This window comes from Cnephaeus nilssonii (genome assembly GCF_951640355.1).
Source record: "Cnephaeus nilssonii genome assembly, chromosome: 6".
NCBI classification, from domain to species: Eukaryota; Metazoa; Chordata; class Mammalia; order Chiroptera; family Vespertilionidae; genus Cnephaeus; species Cnephaeus nilssonii.
In genome coordinates, this window is record NC_137077.1 from 10,358,221 (window position 1) to 10,385,215 (window position 26,995).

The 26,995-nt window shown below is 50.0% G+C and overlaps 1 protein-coding gene across 1 annotated transcript in view; it reads right to left on the bottom strand.

Moving 5' to 3' along the window:
* Nucleotides 1-5,055: 5,055 nt before the first annotated feature.
* The window catches only part of ABTB3 (ankyrin repeat and BTB domain containing 3), a 257,095-nt gene continuing 235,155 nt past the window's right edge, over nt 5,056-26,995 (bottom strand). The window contains exons 13-17 of the mRNA XM_079775307.1: nt 23,488-23,590; nt 20,759-20,840; nt 17,148-17,216; nt 14,829-14,942; nt 5,056-6,851 (exon numbers count right to left, since the gene is read on the bottom strand). Of these exons, the coding sequence (XP_079631433.1) occupies nt 6,642-6,851; nt 14,829-14,942; nt 17,148-17,216; nt 20,759-20,840; nt 23,488-23,590 (578 nt within the window). The 3' untranslated portion in view covers nt 5,056-6,641. The remainder of the gene's footprint in view (nt 6,852-14,828; nt 14,943-17,147; nt 17,217-20,758; nt 20,841-23,487; nt 23,591-26,995) is intronic.

The following is a 26,995-nucleotide window of genomic DNA, read 5'->3' on the forward strand; positions in this document are numbered from 1 at the left end:
AGTTATGGAAATAGAGCTCCTGGTAGCTGTGGGAGTGCCATTGTCAATTTCTGCCTTTGTAGTATTTGGTGGCAGCAATGACCTCATAAGGGCTTTTCTTTGAATATATCCACTCTCTTCTTCCTCTTCTTTTTTTTAAAAAATATTTTCTTCTTTTTTGCAGGGAGGAAGGGAGAGGGATTGAGAGTTAGACACATCGATGAGAGAGAAACATCGATCAGCTGCCTTCTGCACACCTCCTACTGGGGATGTGCCCGCAATCAAGGTACATGCCCTTGACCGAAATCAAACCTGGGACCTTTCAATCTGCAGGCCAACGCTCTATCCACTGAGCCAAACCGGTTAGGGCTCCACTTTCTTCTTAAATTAGCCAGAGGTGCTCTCTGGTAAGAACTCGGACTCATACGGACACAACTCAGCAGGGATCTCTCAGGGCAGACAGAACCATCACCTCCTCATTCCAGCGACCATGCTTCTATCAGTGCAGCCCATACCTAAATGCACTCTTCTAAGCGACCACATCACACAGCTGACTTACATTAAACTAAAACCCTCCCATAGCAGGGGCAGGGATTCATTCCCTGGCCTCAGGAAATTTTTAGAAAAACAGACTTCATGTACTTTCATGTTCAACAGAAAACAATGTCTGAACTTCCCCGACATCCCCAATGTATGAGAGGGATGCCTTTGAAGTGCCGAACATGCAGTTGACAAGGAACATTCCCTTGACAAGGAAAGAAAATAATGAGGGATTGTAGATACAATCCTGCCACTCCTTCTCTGTCCCCATGGCACAGGGCTGACACGTCTCAAGGTCACCCAGGAGCCATTGTGGGCCAGATGTTTCATTCATTCCTCTTCACTATCAGAGTATGGTGAGGTGAACATTAAGCAACGGCTGTCTTCGATGGTTCCCTCCTGGGTGTCCCTCCCACTCTCAGGGGGCTCTGCGCATGCAGAAAGACACCTCATAAAAGTCTTAAGATAAACAAGAATGCCCTGCTTTCCTTCTACTGCCAACCCTGAACAATAAGGGGAGAGGTTGAGTACTCGATGCCACAGCAGAGAGGTGGGCCCCTTACTTATATTAGCATCAGTGAACGCCTGTGAAATACATACATGTGATCAAAGGAGCCCAGGGAAAAGTGGGGGTAGAATGGGGTTGTGTGTGAATAACCCCTTAGGCTTCCTTCAGACGGGTTGAACCCTCCACCCAGAACAATACCATTTCAGATGACTTCATCAGATGTATTGCTGAAAGGTCTTCATGGGCTGGGTCAGAAGGAAAAGCTCATAGTCACTTACGAGGTTGAGGTCCCAGCCAGGCCAGGGGATGGGATAAAAGTCATAGGATGGTCGGGCAGCAGAAGGGGTTGGAGGTGAATCCGACCTCCATATTACACCTTTGCTTCACAAAGAGTGGTCCCTGGACCAGCAGCATCAGCCTCACCTGGATGCTTGTCAGAAATGCTGACTCTCGAGCCTGACCCAGCCCCATGGAGCCAGACCTGCCTTAAAAGGAGATCCCCAGAGCTGTGCCTCCAGAGTGAGTTCGAGGAGCACTTCCCTACACCATCAGTGAGACGTCTGGAAATCGGTCAATCACAGAAGGACCCTGTTGCAGAAATGAAGGACCATTTAGCCCAGGTGGGAGCAGTGGACCTCAGGGACCCATCACAAACACCCAGCTGTGGGCCTAACATCATGGGACAGTCTCAGCTCCGTGCTGGACAGGACCAGGAAGTCATGTCCAGCTCTCAGGAGACACACTTGTTTTCTGGAGCTACGACCAGAGAGTCAGCTGCCGGAACCAAGCTGCCTCACCGCCAAGCTTCCTGACACGCTCACGTATTTGGTCCAACGGAGATGGGACCCTGGGGAATATTACTCAGCAATGAAAAAGGGACAGATTCTTAATACATGCAACATCTGTGGATGGGTCTCAAGGTCATCGTGCTGAGTAAGGCCATCTACTCTATGCTTCCATTTATATAACACCAGAGGCCCAGTGCACAAATTCATGCACCAGTGGGGTCCCTTGGCCTGGCTTGCAGGATCAGGTAAAAAACTGGCTCTTCGACATCCCCCAAGGGATCCTGGATTGCGAGAGGGTGCAGGCCAGGCCGAGGGACCCCACCAGTGCACAATCAGGGCCGGGGATGGACACAGGAGGTTGGCCAGCTGGGGTGGGACTGCAGAAGGGCTCCAGGGCATGTCCGGCCCATCTCCCTCAGTTCTGATCAACCAGACCCCAGCAGCAAGCTAACCTACCAGTCAGAGTGTCTGCCCCCTGGTGGTCAGTGCACGTCATAGCGAGTGGTGGAGTGGCCTTAGCATATCACTCTTTGATTGGTTGAACGAATGATTGGACGACTGGACACTTAGCATATTAGGCTTTTATTATAGAGGATTCTCAAAATGCCTAAATGCCAGGGGATAGGGAAGGTGTGTGTGGAAGGGGTTAGGAGAGGCTATAAAGGGGCAGCATGAGGGAGGACTTTGTGATGGGGGAGTGATTGTGGTGGTTAAACACATCTCCACATGTCATCAAATGGCAGAGAACTAGACGCATGCATCGCACCAACATCATTTTCCTGGTTTTGATATTGCACTGGACTGGACATTGGGGGAATTGGGTGAAGAGTACATGGGACCTCTCCATACTATCTTTGCAGCTTCCTGTGATTCTACAGTTATTTAAAAACAAAATAACAAAACAAAACAAAATGGAGACGGTAGTCACGAGGCCATCATCTGGTGAGATGCATCCTCATAAAAAAATATCCTTGGAGCCTGTTTTAAGGCTTTTATTTGAAGGCCTGCCTGTTTTACTGAAAACATTGTACACAGAGGTCCGTTTTCCTAAGCCCTCCTGAATGTCCTATCACACGTGCACAGTGTTCTAATTCACGAACGTAGCCCAGCACACAGAACATCAGCCAGAAAACTCATTCTGAGTGGAGAAACAGGTCCAGAATGGAGGAGAGGCCTGGCCACGGTCACCCAAGTAGCCGACGCAGCCATAGGGCCAGGGGTGAGACCTGGTCCCAGCCCAGAGCCCCTCTATGACGCCACCTGCCTCCTCCCCGGGTAGCCCTCCGTCCCAGAGGTTTGAGACGGCATTAAGATTCTACACTCATCCGAAGGAAAGTTAAGTCTAAAAAACAACATCTGAAGAGCATACCAATGATACCAGGACATCTCTTTTAATTGCCTATTCACGCAGACAGATTGTCTTTTCATATTCAGAGCTAAACTTGGAGATGTGTCCTTTTGCGGGGCCCTCGCTATCTGACTGCCTCATCAGGAAGGGGAGCTCGTGTGCGATGTGATTGCTGAGCGCCAGTTCTATTTTTTCCTACCAAGAGGAAGTTTAAAATCTGCTGGGTTATTTATTTTATTTTATTTTTTTCCCCCTGCGGGGCTATTTTTAAAGAGGGTGAAAAAATAGGCATGATATCGGCTTCCGCAGTGGCCCTGGCCAGAGGCACGGGCTGCTGGGCTCAAGACATTGGCCAGCTGCGGGGGAGGGGACCAGAGATGACGGGGAGTTTCATCAGGGAGGTCTCTCAGGGGAGGGGAGGGGAGTGAGTGTCACACACCCAAGTGGCAGAGAAGGTCACGGGCCTGGCTGCGGACCTGAGGACAGTGATCCTGGGTTTCTCTGGAGTTGACATCTAGCAGTTGGTTTCCTTCGGGGATTTGTGACTCCCCCCCTCGTCCTTTTCCAAAGGGCCATGGTCCCCAGTCCTGGACTGAAAGTCGGGGCTGCAGTGGGCCTGGGACCTGCTCAGTCATTTGTGGGGCTTTGAGCTTCAGACTCATGTCATAAGCGTCACAAACGTGTCTCACATAGCAACTCTAATTTAGGAAACATTAGGGAAATGCAAATTAAAACCATAAAGAGCTACCACCTCAAACCAGCCAGAATGGCTATTACAAAAAGGCCAACAAATAACACGTTGGCGGCGAGGATGTGGAGAAAGAGAGCCCTGGGCCCCGTGGGAGGGACTGCAGATTGGTGCAGCCACCACGGGAAGCAGTGTGGCCATTCCTCGAAAAACTAAAAACAGATCAACCATTTGACCCAGCAATTCCACTTCTGGGTATTTATCCAAAGAATTGGGAAAGACGTTTGCACCCCCATGTTCATTGCAGCGTTATTCGTAACAGTCAAAATATGGAAGCAACAGATAAATGGGTTGGAAGACAGCATACACACACATGCACACAGGAACATCACACAGCAAGCAAAAAAGAATGAAATCTTGCCATTGGTAACAACCTGGGTGGACCTAGAAGATACTATGCTAAGTGAAATAAGTCAGGCAAAGACAAATACCAGATGGTTTCACTTGTATGTGGAATCTTAAACAAACAAACAAAACAAAACACTCATAGAAACAGAGACCAGAAGTGGGGTTTGGGGGTGAAAAAGGTGAAGGGGAATGTAGTCAGTAATATTGTGATAAGTTACACAGTGACAGATGATCTTTAGGATTAGTGGGTGATCACATCGTAAGGTATAAAAATGTTGAATCGCTATGTTTACACCTGAAACTAATATAACCAATATAAGGATGTATGCCGACTATATACTTAAAAAAAAATTAAAAAGAAGAGCTCACGTGTCTATACAAAGGATGCGCGGTTTGGGAAAATCATTTCTTTTAATGACAGAGAAAGCACACCGAACTAGAACAGAAGCCCGTCAGGAGTGGCCACGGTACCAGTCCATGCCCAGAGGCCCCGATAGCATTAGGCAGTCACAGGAAGTCCATCGCGGATAAGGGAACATCCACGCGGCATCTCTGAGCACACGCAGGAGGCAGGAGATGGCGACGGGTCGTACGGGTGCTGTGTGTTTGTCACCGGGACCCCTCTGCAGTACCTTTTCCTTCCTCGTGGATGCTTGTAGGGCCTGGGGAGGTTTGCAAATGACCAGGTGGAAGAGAGGCCTTGCGTATGGGCATCACAGAAGAACCAGCAGTGAAGACAGACGTGGCCCGGGGTCTCCACGGTCACCCCATGAAACAGAGCACGACGCTGGTCCTCTGAACAGTGGCTCAGGGAGCAGGTACGATGGACTAACAGCAGCTCCTTTGAAACTCAGGGTCTGCTCACGGCTTCCCAAAGGCATGCTAGGAAATAGGTTTATCAACGGAACTTGGCCATCCCCAGGGGTAAAAGTCATTCCTCCTAGTTTTCACTGCGTGTAGCTAGGTTTCAAAGGAAAGGACAAGAACAGAGGCAGCAACTCAAACATTATTTGGAATATTGTGGCACTTCACCCATCTCTGTTGCTTATAATATATGGCAGAGCAAATGGAACCCTGTGGATATAAACTTTCATTATAGATAACCCTATACTGTACACTCTCCAAATACAGAAAGAAGCCGTCCTATCATATAGGTTTCATCTTGAAAAATAATCTAACATAGTCATAGGCTCTGGCTAGTAACAAACTATTAACATCTTCTGAGAATACAGAGAAAACTCTGGAATTACTAGTAAATTCTCTGACGTGCTTTCCTCTCCCTTCCCCGCCCCCCCATTCAGCATCATCTATGAACACATATGTGCAAAAGCATCCCAGAATCATTCATAATTAGGAAAAGAAATGGACATGTTCGTTTCACCCAATGGACTTTTAGCAGGAAGTGATGGAATATTTGTGTGTGTCTTTTTTTTACCTTGGCAAAAATGAAGCACAAACATAACACTTCACAGGTGCGGCCCATGCAAATGCATGTTTTCTTATGTGGGGCTATTTCAATCTCACCCCGAAACCACAACTAGCATGCAGGCTGTTTTCGACTACTGAGTGAGAGAGGACTATTGGCAGTGTACCTCTTTTGTGTAACCGTGATCGCTAAGGCAGGAGTACGATGTCACCTTGGATAGAATATCAGCGATGTCTTGTCCGATGCAGGTTTATACAGTGTGGACCTGTGTCTTACTGTTGTTGTTGTTTTTTTAAAGAAAAAAAAAATCTCAAAACACAGATCCCTAAACACAATTCAGTTGAAAACGAACTGTTATGCTTTTAGAAATAGATTTTAAACTACAGGCTGCCCTGTGTGTGTGTGTGTGTGTGTGTGTGTGTGTGTGTGTGTGTCTTAATGAACATTTTAAAAAGTCCCCACCCCTAAAAATTTGTCAGATGATTTCTTCGTTGTTGGTAACAGTCTCACCAATCGGCGATCAGGGTTGACTCTTGCTCAGCTGTGGCTGCTCCGGTCCTTGGTGTGTAACTCAACTCTCCGCAGTTAGGTGCTCCAGCTGCCCACCGGGAACCCAGACGACCTGTGGTTCCCAGTCCATCCTTCTGACAGTGGTCCCCACAATAGATGCTCAGCGACCCAGCGGCGCCTTTGGATGGGGTTAGCTTGGCGGCCCCTGGTTGGCCTTCAAGCTCTGGACCCAGCTGCGCTCTGCGCTGCGGACCAGCGGGATGTCCTTTGTTGTTCAACAGGAACCCGTGGAGCTGAATTTGCTTATTCAAGGGGATCCGAGGCAGTGGAGGCAGCTCCCTGGCCCAGCCGAAAGCAGACGCCGCCGGGTGAGATGTGTGTCTGTGTGGAGCCAGCGCTGCAGGAGCACTGGAACGTCCCGGGGAGCGGTCCCTGCACTGGACGCTTCATACGATGGAGCCTTTGGAAGACGACAAGTGGATGGACTGAATCCTGATGGCCAACGTCCTCTGTAAGTCCTGGAGCACATCCTGGCCCGCGCCTTCGCTGTTCTTGTCATAGAGGAGCTGCTTGAACGCTTCGTTCTCGATGAGGACCACCATGTTTTTGAGAAAGTAGCCTTCACAATACGCGGAGAGCTCGGTGACTCCGAGGAACTGCGGGGAGTGGAGAAGAAGCGGGAGATGGTTATGGTTCTGAGATGCACCCGATGGCTTCCCTAGGGAATAACGGCGGACACCTATCACCGTAGGTTGACTGAAAGTGGCCCTGCTCCTCCACCCTTGGCTGTGGTCACACTCTTGGGGCATGACTTTGAAGCTCCTTCATCGAAGGGCTGGAGTCTGTCTCTTGGGCTTGTGACCTGCTCAGGCCCACAGAACAGGGTAGAAGGGAGAGTCACCAGCTCTGAGCTACATTCACGTGGCAGGGTGCTCTTTCTCTCAGAACCCAGCCTCTGCCACAAAAACAAGCCCGAGCCAGCCGGTCTGGAGGTGAGTGACCACGTGAGACCGAGTGGACTCAACCCAGCTGTCCCAGCTGAAACCTCTGACAGCAACAGGGTCCAGCCAGGATCAGCAAAGCCAGCCAAGATCAACCAGCCAGCTGACCTCAGAAGCAAGCCCCGCTGAGACCAGAACCTTTCAGCCTTGCCGGTGACTCTTGTATGCGAGATAAGCGCTCACTGTTTCAGCCCCTGGGTTTTGTGTTTCTTCGTAACACTCTAGATCACTGGCACGCGAATGGAGTTGTAGACACAATCCTAAGGTTGTTACAAGTATTAACTCATTTAATTCTCACAACAATCCTATGAATGAGCACTGACTACCTACCCAATGTCTTTAGGGCAGGGGTGATTTTTGCCTCCCAGGAGACATTGGGAAAAGCCTGGAGCTATTTTTGGTCGTCACGAATGGGCTGGTGATGGTGTGTGTACCACAGGCATCTAATCGGTAGAAGCCATGGTGCTAAACATCCCCACGATGGGCAGTCCCCACAGCGAAGAATTGTGCAGCCTGAACCCTTAATAGTGCTGAGCTTGAGAAACTGGTCTAGAGACGCAGTTCCTGATAGACTACATCCGTACAGGAGGCACTTTGGCAGCCTGGCTCACCGTTAGAAGCCCAAGCAGAAGGCGTGGCGTTCGGCAGACACTTCATGTTTGAGGAATGTGTGAACAAATGGTTAATTCTCAGAGCAGTGAAACTAATGGCAATCATTTATTGAGAGCTTACAATGTGCCAGGCACCTTGCTAGGCATTTCACAGGCATCATCCCATTTGATTCTCAAATTTCCCTGAGGCAGGTAGCATTACCACCTCCAATTCATGGATAAGGAAATGGAGATAAGAGCACGGATCACTCACAAAAATTCATACAACGTGTCCAGGGCAGAACCAGGAACTGAACCCTTAAGGTTGTGCTTGACCCATGAGGACGCACTGCCTTGGGCCTGAGGCCTTTAAGGGTAGGTCTTTAACCTCACAGCATGTGAAGGAGGAATGCACGTTCGAGCTGCAGAAGCAGATGTGCATGTGTGGCTGGGCCGTCTGTCTTTAGCCCTACTCTACCGTCGTCAAAGCTTGCAGGTCTGTCGATCACAACGAACTGGAGGCTCAGGAAGTGGCTGGGAAGGGCTCCTTGAGGTGACATCCTGTGCTTTATTTAGATGCCGCGTCATCCTTCTGAATGCTCGAATATTCTGTCCTTTAGACCAGAGATGCGCTTTAAGTTGTCAGGTGTGGCATGGTGAGATGACGACAAGGCAGTGCCAACAGGGTGATGGTAGAATGACCTGGAAGACCTGGGTTCCAGTTGGGCCTCCCCCACCTTGTGAATATGTGACCAGGGCTGGGTCACTTGGGCTCTGGCTTTGGGTTCCTCATTTTCAAAATGGGAATTATGACCCTTGCAACACAGACCTGTTGGCGGGATTCCATGGGTTATGATTGATGGCAGGACTCTGCCATCGTCACACTCAGAGGAGGCACGTTGGAAAGTAGCTAAGGGAGGGGGCTCTGGAATCTGCCTGGGTTTTGAGTCCAGACTTTGCCACTCACTAGCCATCTGCTGTTGGGAAAGTTATTTAATCTCTCTGTGCCTCAGTATTCTTATCCATAAAATGGGGATCAAAATAGTACCTAATGAGCTGTTGCTGAGATTAAATGAGACAATACACGGAGCATCTAGAACACTGGTTGTAATCAGTAGCCACTCCCTGTCAGTTGTCATGATAAATGTAGACTATAATTCTTCTTCTTCTTCTCAATAACTTGTATTGGTGACCCATGTGTACAAAGTGGCCAGGATGTGGTACGAAGAGTTGACTGTATCTACAGAACCCAGCTCAGCTACCTGGCTTGTAACCTTGAACTCGCTGACATCATGTGTTAATCTACGGAGCCAACAGCCCAACCGTCTACATAAAGACCATGTGAAACCAAATTGACAACAACAAAACAACCTGACTGAAAAATGGCAGAGGATCTGAATAGATATTTTTCCAAGGAAGACATTTAGATAGCAAACAAGGACAGTAAAGGTGTTTAACATTACTGATTATCAGAAAAATGCAAATCAAACCCACAATAATATACTACCTCATACCTATTAGAATGGCTATCATCAAAAAGACAAGAAACAAGTGTTGGAGAGGATGTGGAGAAAAGGGAACCCTTGTACACTGTTGGTGATAGTATAAATTGGTGCAGCCACTGTGAAAATCAGAGGTTCCTCATAAAATTAAGAATAGAACTACCTTATGATCCAGCTATTCCACTTCTGGGTATTTATCCAAAAAATATAAAAACACCAATTTCAAAAGATACATGCACCTCTATCTTCATTGCAGCATTATTTACAATAGCCAAGACATAGGAACAACTTAAGTCTCTATTGATAAATGAATGGATATAGAAGATGGTTTTATATATATATATATATATATATATATATATATATATATATATATATATATATATCATCTTCTATACACACACACACACACACACACACACAATGGAATACTACTCATCCCTAAAAATGATGAAACATTGCCATTTGCAGCAACATAGATAAACCTTAAGGTTTTATTATGCTAAGTGAAATAAGTCGGACAAAAAAAGAACAAAAGCCATATGGTTTTACTCATATATGGAATATAAAACAAAAAAAGAAATGAACAAACAAAAATAAAAAACAAGCCCATAGATACAGACAACAGATTGGTGGTTACCAGAGGGGAAGTAGGTTGAGAGAGGGCATGGTGACGGATGGAAACTAGAATATTGGTAGTGAGCACCCTATAGTGTATACAGATATCAAATTATAATGTTGTACAGTTTGGCTCAGTGGATAGAGCGTCGGCCTGCGGGCCGAAGGGTCCCGGGTTCAATTCCGGTCAAGTGTACATATCTCAGTTGCAGGCTCCTCCCCTGCCCGGGCCCTGGTCAGGGCATGTGCAGGAGGCAACCCATCGATGTGTCTCTCTCACATTGATGTTTCTCTCTGTCTTTCCCTATCCCTTCCACTCTTTCTAAAACTCAATGGAAAAATATCCTCGGGTGAGGATTAACAAAATTAATAATAAAAAAATGTTGTACACTTGAAACTTATATAAAGTTATTAACCGATGTTACCACACACAAAAAAAATTCTTCCACAGTGCTGGAGCACAGATACAAAAAACCATGTGCAATCCTGTACAAGTCAAATCACTTTTCTGGGCCTCAGTTTTCCAAGCTACAGAACGAGGCGGGTAGGTGGGAGGGAGCCATACTCGGGTGCGTTTGGGATGCGGACACACCAGGGAATTCTGTGGTCTCTGAAAGACTGGGGACTATACGTGAGACACTTGTCCATGTTCACACAGCTAATTACTAACAGAATCAGGGCCAAAACTTTCATCTCCCAGACCAGCGATTTTACCCTTTTCACCTCATGGCACACATAAACTAATTACTAAAATTCTATGGCACACCAAAAAATAAATATTTTTTGCTGATCTGACAAAAAATATGTATAATTTTAAAAATATATATTTTATTGATTTTTTTACAGAGAGGAAGGGAGAGGGAGAGAGAGTTAGAAACATCGATGAGAGAGAAACATTGATCAGCTGCATCCTGCACACTCCCCACTGGGAATGTGCCCGCAACCAAGGTACATGCCCTTGACCAGAATCAAACCCAGGATCCTTGAGTCCGCAGGCTGACGCTCTATCCACTGAGCCAAACCGGCTAGGGCAAAATATGTCTAATTTTTCATTTCACAGGCCGACGCTCTATCCACTGAGCCAAACCAGCGAGGGCTTGCATAATTTTTATTCATTCACACTGGACAGTTATTGTGTTGGCAATTGTCATTCTTTTATTTGACAATCTAAGGGAGAAGAGGTCAATGCCTGCATGTTTTATTTTATTTATTTATTTAAAAAAATCTTTATTGATTTCAGAGAGGAAGGGAGAGGGAAAGAGAGATAGAAACATCAATGATGAGAGAGAATCATTGATTGGCTGCCTCCTGCACGTCCCCCACTGGGGATCAAGCCCACAACCCAGGCATGTGCCCTTGACTGGAATCAAACCCAGGACTCTTCAGTCCACAGGCTGACGCTCTAGCCACTGAGCCAAACCAGTTAGGGCTGCCTGCATGTTTTAAAAATTCTTGCGGCATACAGGTTGAAAATCACTGTCCTAGACCAATGGTTGACAAACCACAGGCCCGCTACGTGTTTTTGTTAATAAAGTTTTATTGGAACACAGCCACACCCATTCATTTATATATTGTCTGTGGCTGCTTTTGCACTGCAATGGCAGAGTTAAGTAGGTACCAAAGGAATCGTATGGCTTGCGTGAAAATATTTACCGGGCCCCTCACAGAAAAGGTTTGTTGGCTCCGGAGCCTCTGATGGCCCTCGTTTGGGACAGCTTTGCTGGTTAAGGAAGGATGGCTAAGCCGAGCATTTAAGGAATGGGCTTCTCATCTGTATAAAACTCCACAGCTGCCTCAGTTAGATGGGGTATGGAGGTAACGTTGCCATGGTCTTGCTGACGCTTGGAACAGGGTGGTTAGCAACGAAATGCCTGCATTTCCTGTGGTTCTACACCAAGTGCTGGTTTCTTTCCTTTTGTTCTCTTTCACTACATCAGCCCCCGTTTGCAGCACAATCTGTCAGTCATAGAATCCACACGGCACGTGGTTGTTGGCGGGGGCTGCAGTGTCCACAGCGCAGGGGGGCAGGGGGGCAGGGCAGGGGCGCGGGCACTGCCCAGGCCTCCATGCCCGTGTTCCCAGGAAGGACAGGCGTCTGCACTGGAAACGCTCCAGGATGTGGCCTGGGAGGCCGAGGCCGGTGTCTGTAAAAGGCAAAGCTCCGGCTGCAGAGGTACCTAAATGAAAGAGTTCTCTGCCACAGATGTTCTCAGCCTGTGGCACAGACGTGCGCCCAGCCGGGGCTCAGGTTGCACGGGGCTGCATTATTAAATAGCGAGATAGCGACCGAGGCTGCCTGCCAAGGAGCATGAAGAGATTAAAATGGGATTGTGGAATGCAGGCCTTACCACCAAGGTGATGGGCACGGCAAAGCCACGTGCGATGTGGGGTTCACAGGGCAATTTGCGTGTCCCTGGCTGGGGGGTGGGGGACGGAGGACCACAGACTGATCAGGCTCTCTTCCTGGGGAGAGAGAGTCTTTCTGGATGCTTTTCTGCAAAGTAATCAGTTTAAGATTTTTTTTTTTTTAAAGGCTGTGTCCTGCCTGAACAGGTTTGGCTCAGTGGATAGAGCGTCGGCCTGCAGACTGAAGGGTCCCGGGTTCGATTCCAATCAAGGGCATGTACCTTGGTTGCAAGCACATCCCCAATAGGGGGTGTGCAGGAGGCAGCTGATCGATGCTTCTCTCTCATCAATGTTTCTAACTCTCTATCCCTCTCCCCTCCTCTCTGTAAAAAAAATCAATAAAATATATATAAAAAAAAATAAAAGGCTGTGTCCTGAGAAACCAGAGTTTGGTAAAACTGTCACTTAACCAAAACACCCAGTGCTCTGTGTGTGTGTGTGTGTGTGTGTGTGTGCATGTATGAAGTAAGTAGCCTGGTTCTACCTTTGATTTACTGATGACCAATCAGAAAATATTTTTTTAGTATCAAGGATCATTGCAAATATTTCAAGCAATTTTTTAGGCCACCCAGTAAACCCAAAGTTAAGAACCTGTGCTTTGGAGTCAGACAAATCTAGGTTTACACTCCTGGGTACATACCCCAAAGAACTGAAACCAGGGGCTCGAACACAGGGTTTGTCCACCATGTTCACAGCAGCATTATTCACAATAGCCAAAAGGTGGAAGCAACCTAAATGTCAATGGTGGATGAATGGATAAACACCGTGTGGTGTATACGTATATTACTCAGCCTTAAAAAGGAAGGAAACTCTGACACATGCCGAGACATGGATGGACCGTGAGGACATGGTGCTAAGTGAAATAAGCCAGTCACAAGAGGACAAATACTGTGTGATTCCACTTCCATGAGATCCCTAGGACAGTCAGACTCACAGAGACAGAAAGTAAAATGGTGGTTTCCGGCGGCTGGGTGGAGAGGGACATGGGGAGTTAGTGTTTAATGGGTACAGAGTTTCCATGTGAGAAGATGAAAACTCTGGAGATGGAGAGTGGTGATGGCTGCATAGCAATGTGAATGGACTTAATTGTACTGAACTGCACATTTAGAAATGGTTAAAATGTGTACTGCATGTTACATATATTGTACCACAATAAGAAAACAACCCTTCAGTAATCGCTGTGTGACCTTAAGCAAGTTACTTAACCTCTCTGTGCCTGTTTCCTTATTAAGACATGGGACCGATGATAGCGTTTATCTAAAAGGCTTGTGGTGAAGATTAAGAGAGGTGGTGCAACAAGCCTGTTAGCACAGGAGCCTGCACATGAAAAGGAATTGTTGAATGTTGGTTTAAGACAGAAAATAACATCTCACATGCAACCTGATTTTTCCCGATGAGCCATGAGAGAATTATCCACACATCAGTTGTCACTCCGCAGAGATGTGGATGTCAGAGGCAAGGACACCGAGCTCCAGTTACCGAAAGTTTTTTGTTTGTTTTTAATTGATTCCTGATCTTATCTCATTATTTCTTCCTAGCAAATGTTAATCCCCCGTCCTGAGCACAGGAAACAGCATGAAGCGGCACCTGGGCTAATTAATCCTCTTGGTCCCAGATCCCCACGGGTGAGATGAACTAGATTAAAACCAGTGGGTCCCAGAAACTAGAGTGAAGACTGGCCTTGGCGTGAAGTCACAACAGTCACCCTGGAAGCTCGTTAAAAATACAGGTTCCTGGGCCCCCCTGCCGGGACCTGGCTGTGGCCACGGGGCGGGAACTAAGCAGATTTAAACTCTCCCTTAGTGATGCTGGTTAGTAGTGTCCCACCTGTCCCTGGCTCTCCCCAGTCCTGACACCCTGATCTCAACCTTGGCCACATCCGAGAATCACAGGGGGAGCTTCGAAAAACACCCTCTCTCCCGGCTCTCTCCCAACTCCCCCCACAGAGCTTGATTGAATTGCTCTGTGAGAGGTCCCAGGACCAGGGATTTTAAGTGAGCGTCAGGCTGATGCTCCTGTGCGGCCCGTGCTGGCAACCACGGCGCCAGAATCACCTGCGAAGCCACAGGGGGGCCTCCCCCAGAGTTTCTGATTCTGTAGGTAGGGATGGGGCTCTAGAATGTACACTCCCAACAGGTTCCCTGGGGGTGTTGATGGAGCTGGATTGGAGCCCACAGTCCGAGAACCTCTGTTCCAGAACCTGGCTCCGCGGGGGCTGCCCCTGGGAGCCTGTCACACCTGCGGGACCCAGTGGCCACCTGCGGCTGAAGCAGCCTGCAATGCGGGGCTCAGGCACTGGGTAAAAACAAACCTGCTTCGGGGACTTCTGGGTTCCTGCTTGCATCTGGAGGGGAGGGAGGAAGGGACAGGCATTATTCCAGAGCTGGGAGGGTGCAGGCGGATCAGTCCCGGGTGAGCGGGCCCGGCCTGGGCTCTGCCTGTCTGCGTCTGACCGTGCAGGGACACCTCGCCCGCGGGCGCGCACGGTCAGCTCAGGCAGCGCGAGCGGCCCTTACCTTGGCGTGGTTGTAAATGTCCACGCAGTTGTCCGTGTTGATGCCTTTGGCACAGATAATCTCACAGTGTCGCTGCAGAGCCTCCAGCTGGAAAAATTTAGCCGCCGACAGAAGCTAAAAACAATAACAGAGCCCGTTAGAGGTTGGGAGGTGGAAGGTGAGGAAAATCCCCCTGCTCCACAGCGGTGGCCCGAGGTGAAGGGACCGGGAATACTGTGGGCACGTCACCTTCGTTTTAAAGCGCGGAGGTGACACGGGAGGAATGAGACACAGCGGTGGAACTCTGTCGTGGGGAAGGTGGCTCAGGGCAAGGGTGGGCTGGGAGGGAACCACACTCACATCTACTAGAGCAGGAGGTCAAGCAAAATGCCTAAAACGGTTCTGTCCAGAAGTCAGGGTGAATGGCATTCGTTAGCAAGATGGATATGGACGTGGCTGGCTCCTTGTCCATCTAGGACTCCACTCAATATCACCTCCTCCGAGAAGCCTCCCAGATTACCTCATCTCAGGTGGCCTCCCTCCATCTCCGCCTGTCCCCCACGACCCTGTCTTTCTCCTCCTCACAGCCCTTCTCACACCAGACATGATGTCATGCCCGTTGCCTCCCCAGCGTCTGGGAGGGCAGGGATCGCTGTATGTTGACATCCCAGCCGGGCAAGTGACTTGGCAGAAGTGTGCTGAGAGACGGCAGGCTTGGGGGAGGAGAAGAAAGAGCTAAAACACCTGTCAAAGGGACTGCCTTTGGGGAAAGGCTTGGGGGGCCGGGGGCTGGGTGAACAGCTCTTTTTAAACAAACCCTTCTGTATTATTTACATGATCTAAATATACGTTCATTATTTTGATTTGAAAAGAATTTTTAAAAATGTGTACAGCCTGGCTGGTGTGGCTCAGTGGATTGAGTGTCGTCTATGCACCAAGAGGCTGCTGGTTTGATTCCTAGTCAGGGCGCATGCCTGGGTTGTGGGCTTGATCCCCAGTAGGGGGTGTGCAGGAGGCAGCCAATTGATGTTTCTCTCTTATTGATGTTTCTCTCTCTGTCTCCCTCTCCCTCTCAAGTCAATTAAAAGGAAACAAAAACCCATAAAATTACACCAGGACTTATAAAATTGTGAAATAATTGAAAAAAAAAAAGTTTACAAAAGAGCATGTGTCCTGAGACTATAGCCTGGGGCTGAAGGAGAGGAGAAGGTCAGAGGGGTGGTTCAGAGAGACAGGAGAGTCACTTTTGGGGGGGCAGGAGGGTGACCACTGAGGGCCGTTTACAAAGCACTTCATCCTATATCTCATTTACTCAGGAAGCTTTCATGCAGTAAGAAAGGGATAAAGGGGCCACACAGTGAGGACACTGCTCTATGGCACCCACTATGTGCCAGGCACTGTTCTAAGCACCTGATACACAGGAACTCTTAAAATCCTAAAACCCCAATGAGGTAGAATTATCACCCCCATTTTATAGGTGAGGAAACTGAGGCTCAGAGCAGTTAAATACTTGTCCCAGATCACACAGCTCAGAAGGGGCAGAGCCTGGATTTAATCCAGTCTGGCCCAGAGTCCATGCTTTAACCGGTGGGTAGCGTTCTGACATCTCTGCTCAGCCAGGGACCCTGGACTTTAGACGCCTGAATGGGGTCCTGTGTCTTGCTCAGGAGCAGAGTGATTTGGGCTTTTGGTTCAAAGCTTCCACCTTGGAATCAGAAAACCAACGAGGGTTCCGCTTCGAGGAGGGAGCAGGGGAGATCCTGAGGCTGCCTTGCGCTTCCTTTCAGGACAGAAAAGAGCAGGAACAGGTCCCTGCCACGGGCTGAATCCCCGAGGCAGACGCGAGTGAGGGGCGGCCGGGGTGCTGCGGGAGTGAGGGGCGGCCGGGGTGCTGCGGGAGTGAGGGGTGGTCAACCTCAGTGAAACCAGGAGAACTTAGTAACCGGCTCCCAGCCTCTGCTCAGGGCCAGAGCTGGGGTTTGAAGGCTGTTTTTAGATGATATAATTCTCTTACAAATGACCAGGGACAAGGCATCAAGGATAGCTCCTGATGAGGACATTGAGCCCCAGCTGTGCTTGCACACTCAGCCTCTTCAGTAAATTTCCTCTGCCCGCACCCCCACCCCCCACAACCACCTGCAAGCCAGTTAAAACGGTTTCAGTGAAGGGGTTTTGCTAGTGCACCAAGCACCCCACCCTTCCATGAGGAGTCAGACAGGACCCCCAAACCTGCATCCAAGCGAAAACCCAACACGAGGTTCCCAGACCTGCCGACGTGTGCCAAGACCTGAGTTTACAGAGGTGCCCTCCATCCCCCCAATGCCACTGCGGATGCCTTACCTCCATTATCTCGTTGTTTTTAATGAGCAGCGACTCCGGGCCACCGTAGTAGAGATACTGCATGACCAGCTGGAAGGAAGGACACAGTATGGGAGGCGTCAGCCACACAGACACAGTCATCTTAAAGCCGCACTGACGTCAATTCATTCTCCCAGAACTTTAATAAAGGCCAAACCAACAATAACAACCCTGAGGGCTGTTGCCCAAGCACTTCATCCTGTTATCTCATTTACTCGGGGTCGGGCCGTGGCCCGCAAATGCTGCCCGTCGGGGGAGATCCCAGGCAAATGGCATTTCAATGGGGCTGCCCCATGCCACCTTCGGACACTGCCAGCACAAGCCTTTGCTGCAAGGAGGTGAAACGCACCGTCATTAGGCTGCACGGCCTGGCTGCGGAGCTGTTTTGCTTGGCAGCTGTCAACCTGCATGAAGCCCGATTCAGAGGGCGCACAGCCTCACGGAGGCCCCGCGTCCAGGTGCAGCCTCAGCTGTGTCTGGCTCCCGCCCGTGCGTGATGTTAAGCGGTCGTGGAGAGAGGAAACGCAAGGCGGCCTCATTTACTAAAATCCTCCTGTCAGCAGGGAAGCGAGGTGAACAGGCCCCTGGGAGCCTCCTCCTGGGTTGGATTCAGCCCGACGTGGCCTATTTCAAGCCACAAATGAGGCTTTTCTTCTTTTATGGGGAAGAAGGCGGGCGCAGGCCGAAGTCCCGGGGGGGCCTGCTCCCTGCCCCTCCCAGGAGCTCGAGGCCCCTGTGGCCGGCAAGCCTTTCCCATCAGAAGCAATTACAGGCCTCCATTGCTCTGGGCTGCGCTTTCCCCGGCGCCGTCTCTTATTCCGAGAACCTGTTGAATTTGTTGAGTGCCTATTGCAAGACAGGTTCTTATTTTAGGAACCTCCCCAATTAGTCCCAGGCCTAATGGTGTACGGTCCCCCTTCCTGGCTCTCAGCGAGCTGGGGACACGTGCACGTTCCAGCTCTAGCTCATGCTCCAAACTCTAACGGGCCCGGCTTCTGTCCTCAGGCCTGGGTGGCTTTTAGGGAAGGCCCAAGTCGCCACCACAGGGAGGCAGTGAAGAGAACAGGTCCGGGTCTGAACCGGGTCAGCCAGGCCTGGGTCTGAACCTCAGCTCGGCTGTGAGGAGCGGTGGGAGCTTGGGCACATCCTGTCTGTAAGGTGGGGGAAGAGCTACCGGGAGGGGCAGCTGGGAGGGCCCAAGGAGACGATGGGTGGCCGTGGTTCTCAGGGCGGTCCCTGGACCAGTAGCATCGGCATCACCTGGGTTCGTGTAAGACGTGCACCTTCTCAGGCCGCAGCCCAGCCTGACAGAATCGGGGGTTCTGGAGGCGGGGCCCGGGAATCGGCATTGGGACGTGGTTTCTGTGTTTTCACAAGTCCCCTCTGCCCGCTGGGTATTTTGAAGCTAAGGTGTGAGAACCACCGTAACTGAGAGTGCTGGGGTAATGGGGGGAGGAGGGAGGCTCCCCAATGCTGATGCCTGGGCCTCGGCTCAGAGTCTGATCGAAATGGTCTGATTCGTGGCCTGGTTATGGGGCGCTGTCAAAGCTCCCCAGGTGACTCTAACATGCAGCCCAGGTGAGAATCACCGGCTTGGAGCCTTACACATAGGAAGCGCTCAAGAATACCAGTGCTCCCACGTAGGAAGTGTATTCCAGAACCAGACCTGCTGGTTCAAATCCTGGCTCAGTCACTAACTATCACTGAGACTAGGGGGCGCATCGTTTACGTTCTCTGGACCTCAGTTGTTTTATCTCCCAAAATGGCCAGAATAATCCAGATAACCACGTGTAAGCAGAGGCTGGTGCCTCATTCACAGTTGGAGCCCCATTAAGGTTTCTTCACCTCCCTCCCCACCCCGACCCTAAAGCCAAGCAGCGGTTTCAAGGAAACTTTTAACTTCAACAGCTGCCGCCATTCTGCAAGGGGCTGTGGCCACTTTGCTCTCAGTAGGAAATGCAGTGAGGGGTTGGGGTGAGGGGCTGGGAAAAGGGGAAACAGGCACTCCGATGAGTGGGGGTGTGCCAACTCCCCAGTCCCATCCTGGGGCTCCAGCCTCCTCTCTGCTACCCCCACCCCAGTGGGACGGCTCACCCGGGCTGGCTTTGGCACCCCTTTCATCCGCTCCCCAATGCTTAGTCCAAAGTAGCCCATTCAACAGGGACCTATGCTTAGCAGGGAAGTGGTGTATCAGTTATGCCTTAGAAAATAACCCACTTAATGAGGCCGAGAGAGTCTTGCCTATGGTTATTGGGAGAGTATTCTTTATTTTGAAGTTTCAACATAACAAGAAAAGTGCATCTCTAATGGTGGAAATGCAGACTTTGGGGCTAGTGCGAGGGCATGGTCTCCCTGGCAGCCCTCGGAACAGCAGGATCTGGGGCACCAGGGCCAACATTGGAGGGAAGACCTGTCACCTGGCCTGTCTTCTCCCCACGCGGCTCACACCAGGTGGTCCCAGTGTCTATTCCATCTCTGCTATCCCTGAAGACCCAGCCAATGCACTGATCATCCCTTTCCCTCAGACATGCCCCACGGCTTCCCACTTCTGTGCCTTTGTTTATGTTTATGCTGTGCCTGGAAACTGAGGCTCAGGAAGATTGGGCCATTTGTCCAAGGTCCCATGAGGGACACTGATTTTAAACAGGGGGAGGCATCGGTTTAGAGAGAGCAATGCAGCATGTAAGTCCTGGAATGCAGCTCTGCCTTCCAAGTCCAGAGGAGGACCCGGCTCCGTGACCCTGGTCCCGGCCAGCCTGGCCTCCTGCTCATCTCTGAGATGTCTCTTCAACCGTCTTAGACCAGTGGTCGGCAAACTCATTAGTCAACAGAGCCAAATATCAACAGTACAACAATTGAAATTTCTTTTGAGAGCCAAATTTTTTAAACTTAAACTTCTTCTAACGCCACTTCTTCAAAATAGACTCGCCCAGGCCGTGGTATTTTGTGGAAGAGCCACACTCAAGGGGCCCAAGAGCCACATGTGGCTCGCGAGCCGCGGTTTGCCGACCACTGTCTTAGACTGAGAGGCTCCCGAGGGCTGGCTCGAGTCTTACCCACCTGCTTACTCTTTCCAGGACTGACCTTCCAGAATTGAACGGGAGGAAAACAAGGTCCAATTCAGACCCTGCCAAGCACCCTCCCAGCACGCCCACGTTGGCCTGCTAAACCTGGCTGGCGGAAGGACAGCACCGAGGGACCCCGATCTCCCCGGCAGGCCTGCCTTGGGAGGTGTAAGCAGCCCACCAGGCTCCAGGCCCTGGAGGAGACTCAGGGCTCCAGAAATAGGGCTGCAAAGCTGATCCAGGGGTGAATTTCTATGAGCTGCAAGCAGGCCCTTATGGGGCACGACGTATGAATGGAGCATGAAGGGGGGTGGGAAAGGGTAGATGGCTGCTGTGCCCCTCAGAGATGCCACGTAAACCACAACCCGCCCAATTAACAGTGCAGGGATGAATGGATGGTAAACGGGAAGGGCAGTGTGAGAAGGGGGCCGGAGTGCAGGAGACTGATGGTTTGTTGCAGAGGCTAATCCACAGGCCAACGACCGGAGGGAACCCCCCATGCTCTGGGCCCACCCAGCAGGGGCTCACCTGAAAGATGGGGTACTTCACATAGCCGATCTCTATGCAGCTGCTGTCATTTGTTGGCTTGCTGGAGAGCAGGGCTTTGAACCTGAACAAGATCACAAAAAGAGAAAAAGACTCGCAAGCACACCCACAGCTGGCAAGAAACGCGGCTCTTTCATCTCCCTGTCTCTGACACACAGCAAGGACATCGCCACAGATTTCTTACTTTAACCCTCCCCATCCCTGTAGGATACCGTAATCCAATCTGAAGTTAAACCTCAACTTAAAAGACAGTGTTGCTCTAGCCAGTTTGGCTCAGTGGATAGAGCGTTGGCCTGTGGACTGAAGGGTCCCAGGTTCAATTTCGGTCAAAGGCACATGCCCGGGGTTGCAGGCTCGATCCCCAGTAGGGGGCATGCAGGAGGCAGCCAATCAATGATTCTCTCTCATCATTGATGTTTCTATCTCTCTCTCCTCCTTCCTCAATTAAAAAAAAAAAAAAAAAAAAAAAAAAAGAACAGCGTCATTTCTCAAGCAGGTGTTTAGAAAAGAGCGAATGCCTTTGAAAACCCCATCTGTCCTGCAGGGCCCGTCACAAAGACTGCCTCCTCCAGGGAGCCTTCCCTGAGCTCCTGCTGGATCCTTTGCTGCTCGGGGAGTTTTCCAATCCAGCCTTCCCCCTCCCAAACAACCGCGGCTCCAGGCCGGCTGGGACTTCTGCCCTTTCTGCTTCTGCTGCATCCTCAGAGCCCACGCCTGTCCGATGCATCGTGGGTACGGAGTCAACATCTGTTGACTACCTAGGGCTCCCCCATGGCTGACCTTCTGCCTGAAGTTTTAGATGCGCTTTCCTGCCGCCCACTAAACTATTGACTCCTCGAGGGTAGAGAACCTGCCACTGGAACACACTGATAATCTATTTAGGAATAAGCTCTGTGTTTCTTTTTTTTAAAATTAAATGTTTAATCTTGAAATAATTATAGATTTATAGAAGACGTGCAAAGATAGCTCCTGCTTACCCTTCACCCAGTCCGCACTGCTGTTAACATCCTACAGACAGCCATGGTCCCTTTGTCCAAACCAAGAAATGAATATGTTGCTATGGTACAATCAATGTCATCACGATATTGACCCGTTTTTTCAATAGTATCGTAACTGAGAACTATGCAAGAGGCGGCATGTTTTTCTTGTGGTGGCAAAGCAGACATGTGGGCTCTCAGCCTCCCTCATCCTGGTCAGGTCCTTGGACCACGGGGTTCCACATGGTCAACCCTCCTCACCTCAAACCGAAAGGCGGAGGAAGGGCAGTGGCGGAGCTGGCTGAGGGTGTCAGACTGTTGTCCCCTCCACAGTCAGGGAAGAGGAAGGCTCACAGGACCCGTGTATTTCGGTGGCTTACGCCAAAGTTCCCTGACAGGTGGAGAGCAGGCCTTCCCAGGCGGCTGTGTGTGAGGTTGTGCACGGCACGAGGCACCTGGCGGAGGGAGTGCAAACGTAATCCACGCTCTGCTCCCACGCGCTGCTTGCGAAGCTCTCCCCACACGTGCCCTGTCTGCCTGGAGTCACAGGCGCCGAGTCACACAAAGGCGCTGGCTGCCGTTTATGCCGATGGCTGCCCACTAGTCTTTCTTTCTTTTTTTTTTTTTTAATATTTTAATAGTTCTTGGTTGATATCCTTTTCTTTTTCTTTTCTTTTTTAAAAAATATATTTTATTGATTTTTTACAGAGAGGAAGAGAGAGGGATAGAGAGTCAGAAACATCGATGAGAGAGAAACATCGATCAGCTGCCTCTTGTACACCCCCCACTGGGGATGTGCCCGCAACCAAGGTACATGCCCTTGACCGGAATCGAACCTGGGACCCTTGAGTCCACAGGCCGATGCTCTATCCACTGAGCCAAACCGGTTTCGGCTAGTCTTTCCTTCTTTTCTTTCTTTTTATTGTAAGTAAAAAACACAGAACATGTCACTTACCATCTTAACCATTTTCAAGTGTACGGTCATGTTAATGTTAAGTATGTTCCCATTGTTGCACAGCCAATCCTAGAACTCACCAGGCGCTCATTAAACACTAGCTCCCCGCTCCTCTCCCCCCCCCCCCCCCCCCCCGGCCCCTGGCAACCACCGCTCTACTTTCTGTCTCTAAGGATTCGACTCCTCTAGGACCACATATGAATGGAATCAAACAGCATTTGTCTTTTGTGACTGGCTTATTTCACTTTGTATAACGTCCCCAAGGTTCATCCATGTTGTAGCCCGTGTCAGAATTGCCTGCCTTTTCGGGGCTGAATAACACATGTGTACACCACATTGAGTTTATCCATTCGCCCACTGATGGACACCTGGGTTGCTTCTACCTTCTGGCTATTGTGAATAACGTTGCTATGATACAATGCACAAATGCCCTGCACGCTTTTTTTTTTTGTTGTGGTTAATCCTCACCGAGGATATTTTTCCATTGATTTTTTAGAGAGTGGAAGGGGGGAGGAGAGACAGGGAGAGAAACATGGACGCGAGAGAAACCCATCGATTGGTGGCCTCTCGCACGCACCCTGGCACAACCCTTCAGTCTGCGGGCCGATGCCCTCTCCACGGAGCCAGACCGGCGAGGGCTGCTCTGTACTCTTGAATCCTTGATTTGGAGAAGATAATCTGCCAGTCTGGTGGAGGTACCCCCGGAATTGAACTTCAGAGCATAGTAAAAGCAGCAGCCACACTCATAATTCACCCGCTCTCCAAGTGGACGTACGTACCTTGGCGAGGCTGTAAATAGCAGCACTCTGTGAGCATAAAACGGTCTTCCTTCCACTAGGAAGGTGACGTCAGACATTTCTTTGTTGTTGAGGAAATGAGGATCTGGAGGAGGAAAGGGAAGAAAGGCAGCTTTAGTGGAGAGAAGGGTGAAGCTCAGATTCCAGGGGATGAAATACTCATTGGTGAGACAGGGACCACACAGGAGCAGAATCAATCAAAGGAACATTCATCACAGAAATCCAGTTTTTCCTAGGAAATCGTCCTAGCTTATTTGTGATTCAAAGTGGCACTTCTTCACAGAAGACTGACCCACGGCCCGAGTTCAGGTGGCTTCCAGGTGTGAGAGGTAAACACCTGCCTACCTGGCCTCGAAGACTGTCACCCGCCCTGGTTTCCCTCCTCTTCCCTGGCTCAGTGTCCTCCTCCCTGCCGTGTTCCAGGCTTTTTGAAGTCCAGGCCCTTCTTTCCCTGGGTCAGTGACAAAGGAGCCAGTCCCCTGACTCACCTCCAATCCTATCCTATATAATAAAAGGTTAATATTCAAATTGACTGAATGGCAGAATGACTGGTTGCTATGATGCACACTGACCACCAGGGGGCAGATGCTCAACGCAGGAGCTGCCCCCTGGTGATCAGTGCGCTCCCATAGGGGGAACGCTGCTCAGCCAGAAGCCGGGCTCAGAGCTGGGGAGCACAGTGGCAGTGGCGGGAGCCTCTCCCACCTCTGTGGCAGCACTAAGAATGTTCCATGGGGAGCGGGCCTAAGCCGTCAGTCGGACACCCCCCCGAGGGCTCCCGGACTGTGAGAGGGTGCAGGCTGGGCTGAGGGACCCCCCTGAGTGCACAAATTTCATGCACCGGGCCTCTAGTAAGAACAGAAGATAGAACCAGTACTTATGGGGTGCTCATGATGTGCCAGGCGCTGTGCAAGCTGGTCTAACACATGTCAGCTCATTCATTCCTGGGGGGTAGGTGTGCATTTGAGGAAACTCAGGCACGGACAGTTACAGTGACCTGCTCAAGCTGGTGACAGGTGGGGAAACCACCTGGTGAAGACTCATCACCACTGTGTATCCGCTCTTTGCCTCTCCCTCCGGCCTGCACACTCTGGTGGGGCAGAACCGTGCCTGCCCTTTCCATATCCTCTATCAAGGATAGAGTATAGTTAGAACGTGGGCTCTACTCAAGCAGGCGGTAGAGTACAGTTAGTACGTGGGCTCTCAAGCCAGAAATCTCAGTGACCTTGGGCAAGTTATTGAACGACTTCGTGCCACAGTTTCCACTCCTGTAAAATGGGAATAGTAATGCCCGTTATATCCCGACATCCGAGAGTCATAGTGAGCATTACATGAATTAATTCATGCGAAGCATAAATTAATGGCTGACACATACTGCCCCTCAGGGTTAGCCGGACATCTAGATGCTCAATGAACACTTTTTGAATGAATGGAAGCGTGCTCTGGCCTTTGCTTTAGAGTCACGTTGTCGGAGGTTGTCAAGGACATCGGGCCCTGCTTAGCCCGGGGACCTGCTTGTTGTTGATGGGCCCTTCCCCAGGGGTTAAAGGTTTGCCCAGAAACGAAACCCAGCTGCTCCCGACCACCCGGTTTAGGCTGCTCTAAAGCATCGAGGGAGGGAACCAACCCCCTGGGTTCCTGGGGACCGACCCCCAGCTGTTGGGCCCACCCTGTCTGACTGTACCTTGAACCCCTGGCCTGGCCTCATTTTTGCCCAGACCTTGGACCCAGAACTGGCCTTCCTGGCTGATTCTCCTTACTCAGCCCTCAGCCCCTGTGCTACCCCAGATGGTGGTTCTCCCCTTATATTCTCTGCCACCTCTTCCCATTAAGAAATTTTAATTTAAAACATACCAGAAAAGCATAAAAAAGTCATAAATCACTTGTGATCCCACTAGCTTCCAAAATTTTTATTGGTGCTCCCCCCGCCCCCTGCCCCAAACTTTTAAAACTATCCAGGTAAAAGGCAGTTAGGCTATAGAGGAGGGCCTCAGAGTTGACTGCCACTCACTTCTCCCCTTGCTTTAAAGACTGTTAGCAGTTTGGAGTGACTTTCTCCCTCTTCTCAGCAACCTGCCTCCCTCTGCTCACTCTCTCTCTCACTCCCACTATCCACCTCCAACCACCACCCCCATCCTGCTCCCCAAATGGCTAATATCGCCTCCCTTTAGCTCCTTTTACCATTGTTTCCCAGAATTCAATGAGATGACAGGAGGACAATGTATCACAAAAAATCAGGCGTGTGCTCGGCCACTGGTTATAGTCCCCGCCACTCCCTATTTTCTTACACTGAGCCCATTTCACTCATTTATATGACCTGCCTGGCCTTGGAGAGATGCCGGTGTAGGACCCTTGTCACTGATAAGTCTCATCTTTCTTTTAAAGTAGGTCCTTAAGGAACCACTACTTGACAGCCTTTAGTTATCCTAGCTTGGAGTTCTGTACTGAAGATGCAAAACACTACATGTTTCCTATTCCATTTATTGATAACTAGAGGCCCGGTGCACAAAAGTTTGTGCACTCAGGGGGGGTGTCCCCCTCAGCCCGGTCTGCACCCTCTTGCAGTCCCCAGGAGATCAGGCCTAAGCTGGCAGTCAGATATCCCTCTGGCAGCCGGGAGCCCTCGGGGGATGTCCAACTAACGGCTTAGGCCTGCTCCCCGCCTAAGCCGTTAGTCGGACATCCTTAGAGCTGCCGCGGAGGTGGGAGAGGCTCCCGCCACCGCCGCTGTGCTGGCCAGCCGTGAGCCATCTTCTGTCTGAGCAGCACTCCCCCTGTAGAAGCACACTGACTGCCAGGGGGCAGCTCCTGCATTGAGCGTCTGCCCCAGGTGGTCAGTGAGCGTCAAAGTGACTGGCAGTTCTGCTGTTAGGGTCAATTTGCATATTACCCTTTTATTATATAGGATTATACATATATTCTACCTTTTTTTTCTTTCATATTGTGAGCTTTGAGCCTCTCAGGCCTGCCTTTCTTTTCTTGTTCTAACTCTTGGAATTCCAAGGCTTGGCAAGAAAACGAGGACCTTAAAATTGCTGATGGAAGAAATCTCAGCAAGTTCAGGAGGAAAAAAACTCTTTCTTCCTCTCCTATAGCTACAGGAAAGCAGAATTTATGCTGTGTCATTAAAACAGCCCTTGCAAATATTCGCTCTATCAAGGGTGTCTTGTAAGACACCTAGATGTCAGATTATTGCTATGTCGTAAAGTCTCTTTATTTGATTGGTCCTTATAATTTGTTGCACTTAGAATATCTTGATTAACACCTATTTTCTACAAGGTGTTAATTACTTGTGGTTTGGGCACATCTTGTTTGGCTCCCAGGAATGGGTGTAAAGAACAACGAAACCAGTGGCTCAGCGGCTACATTCTCCATGTAGCAAAAGGTCGGGTCACTGAAATCCACCAGTTATTCACGACAGCCACAGAAGTACTTTCAAACATGTGCATGAATTCAGCCTTTTCACTCATTTAAGCTAGATCACCTGTTT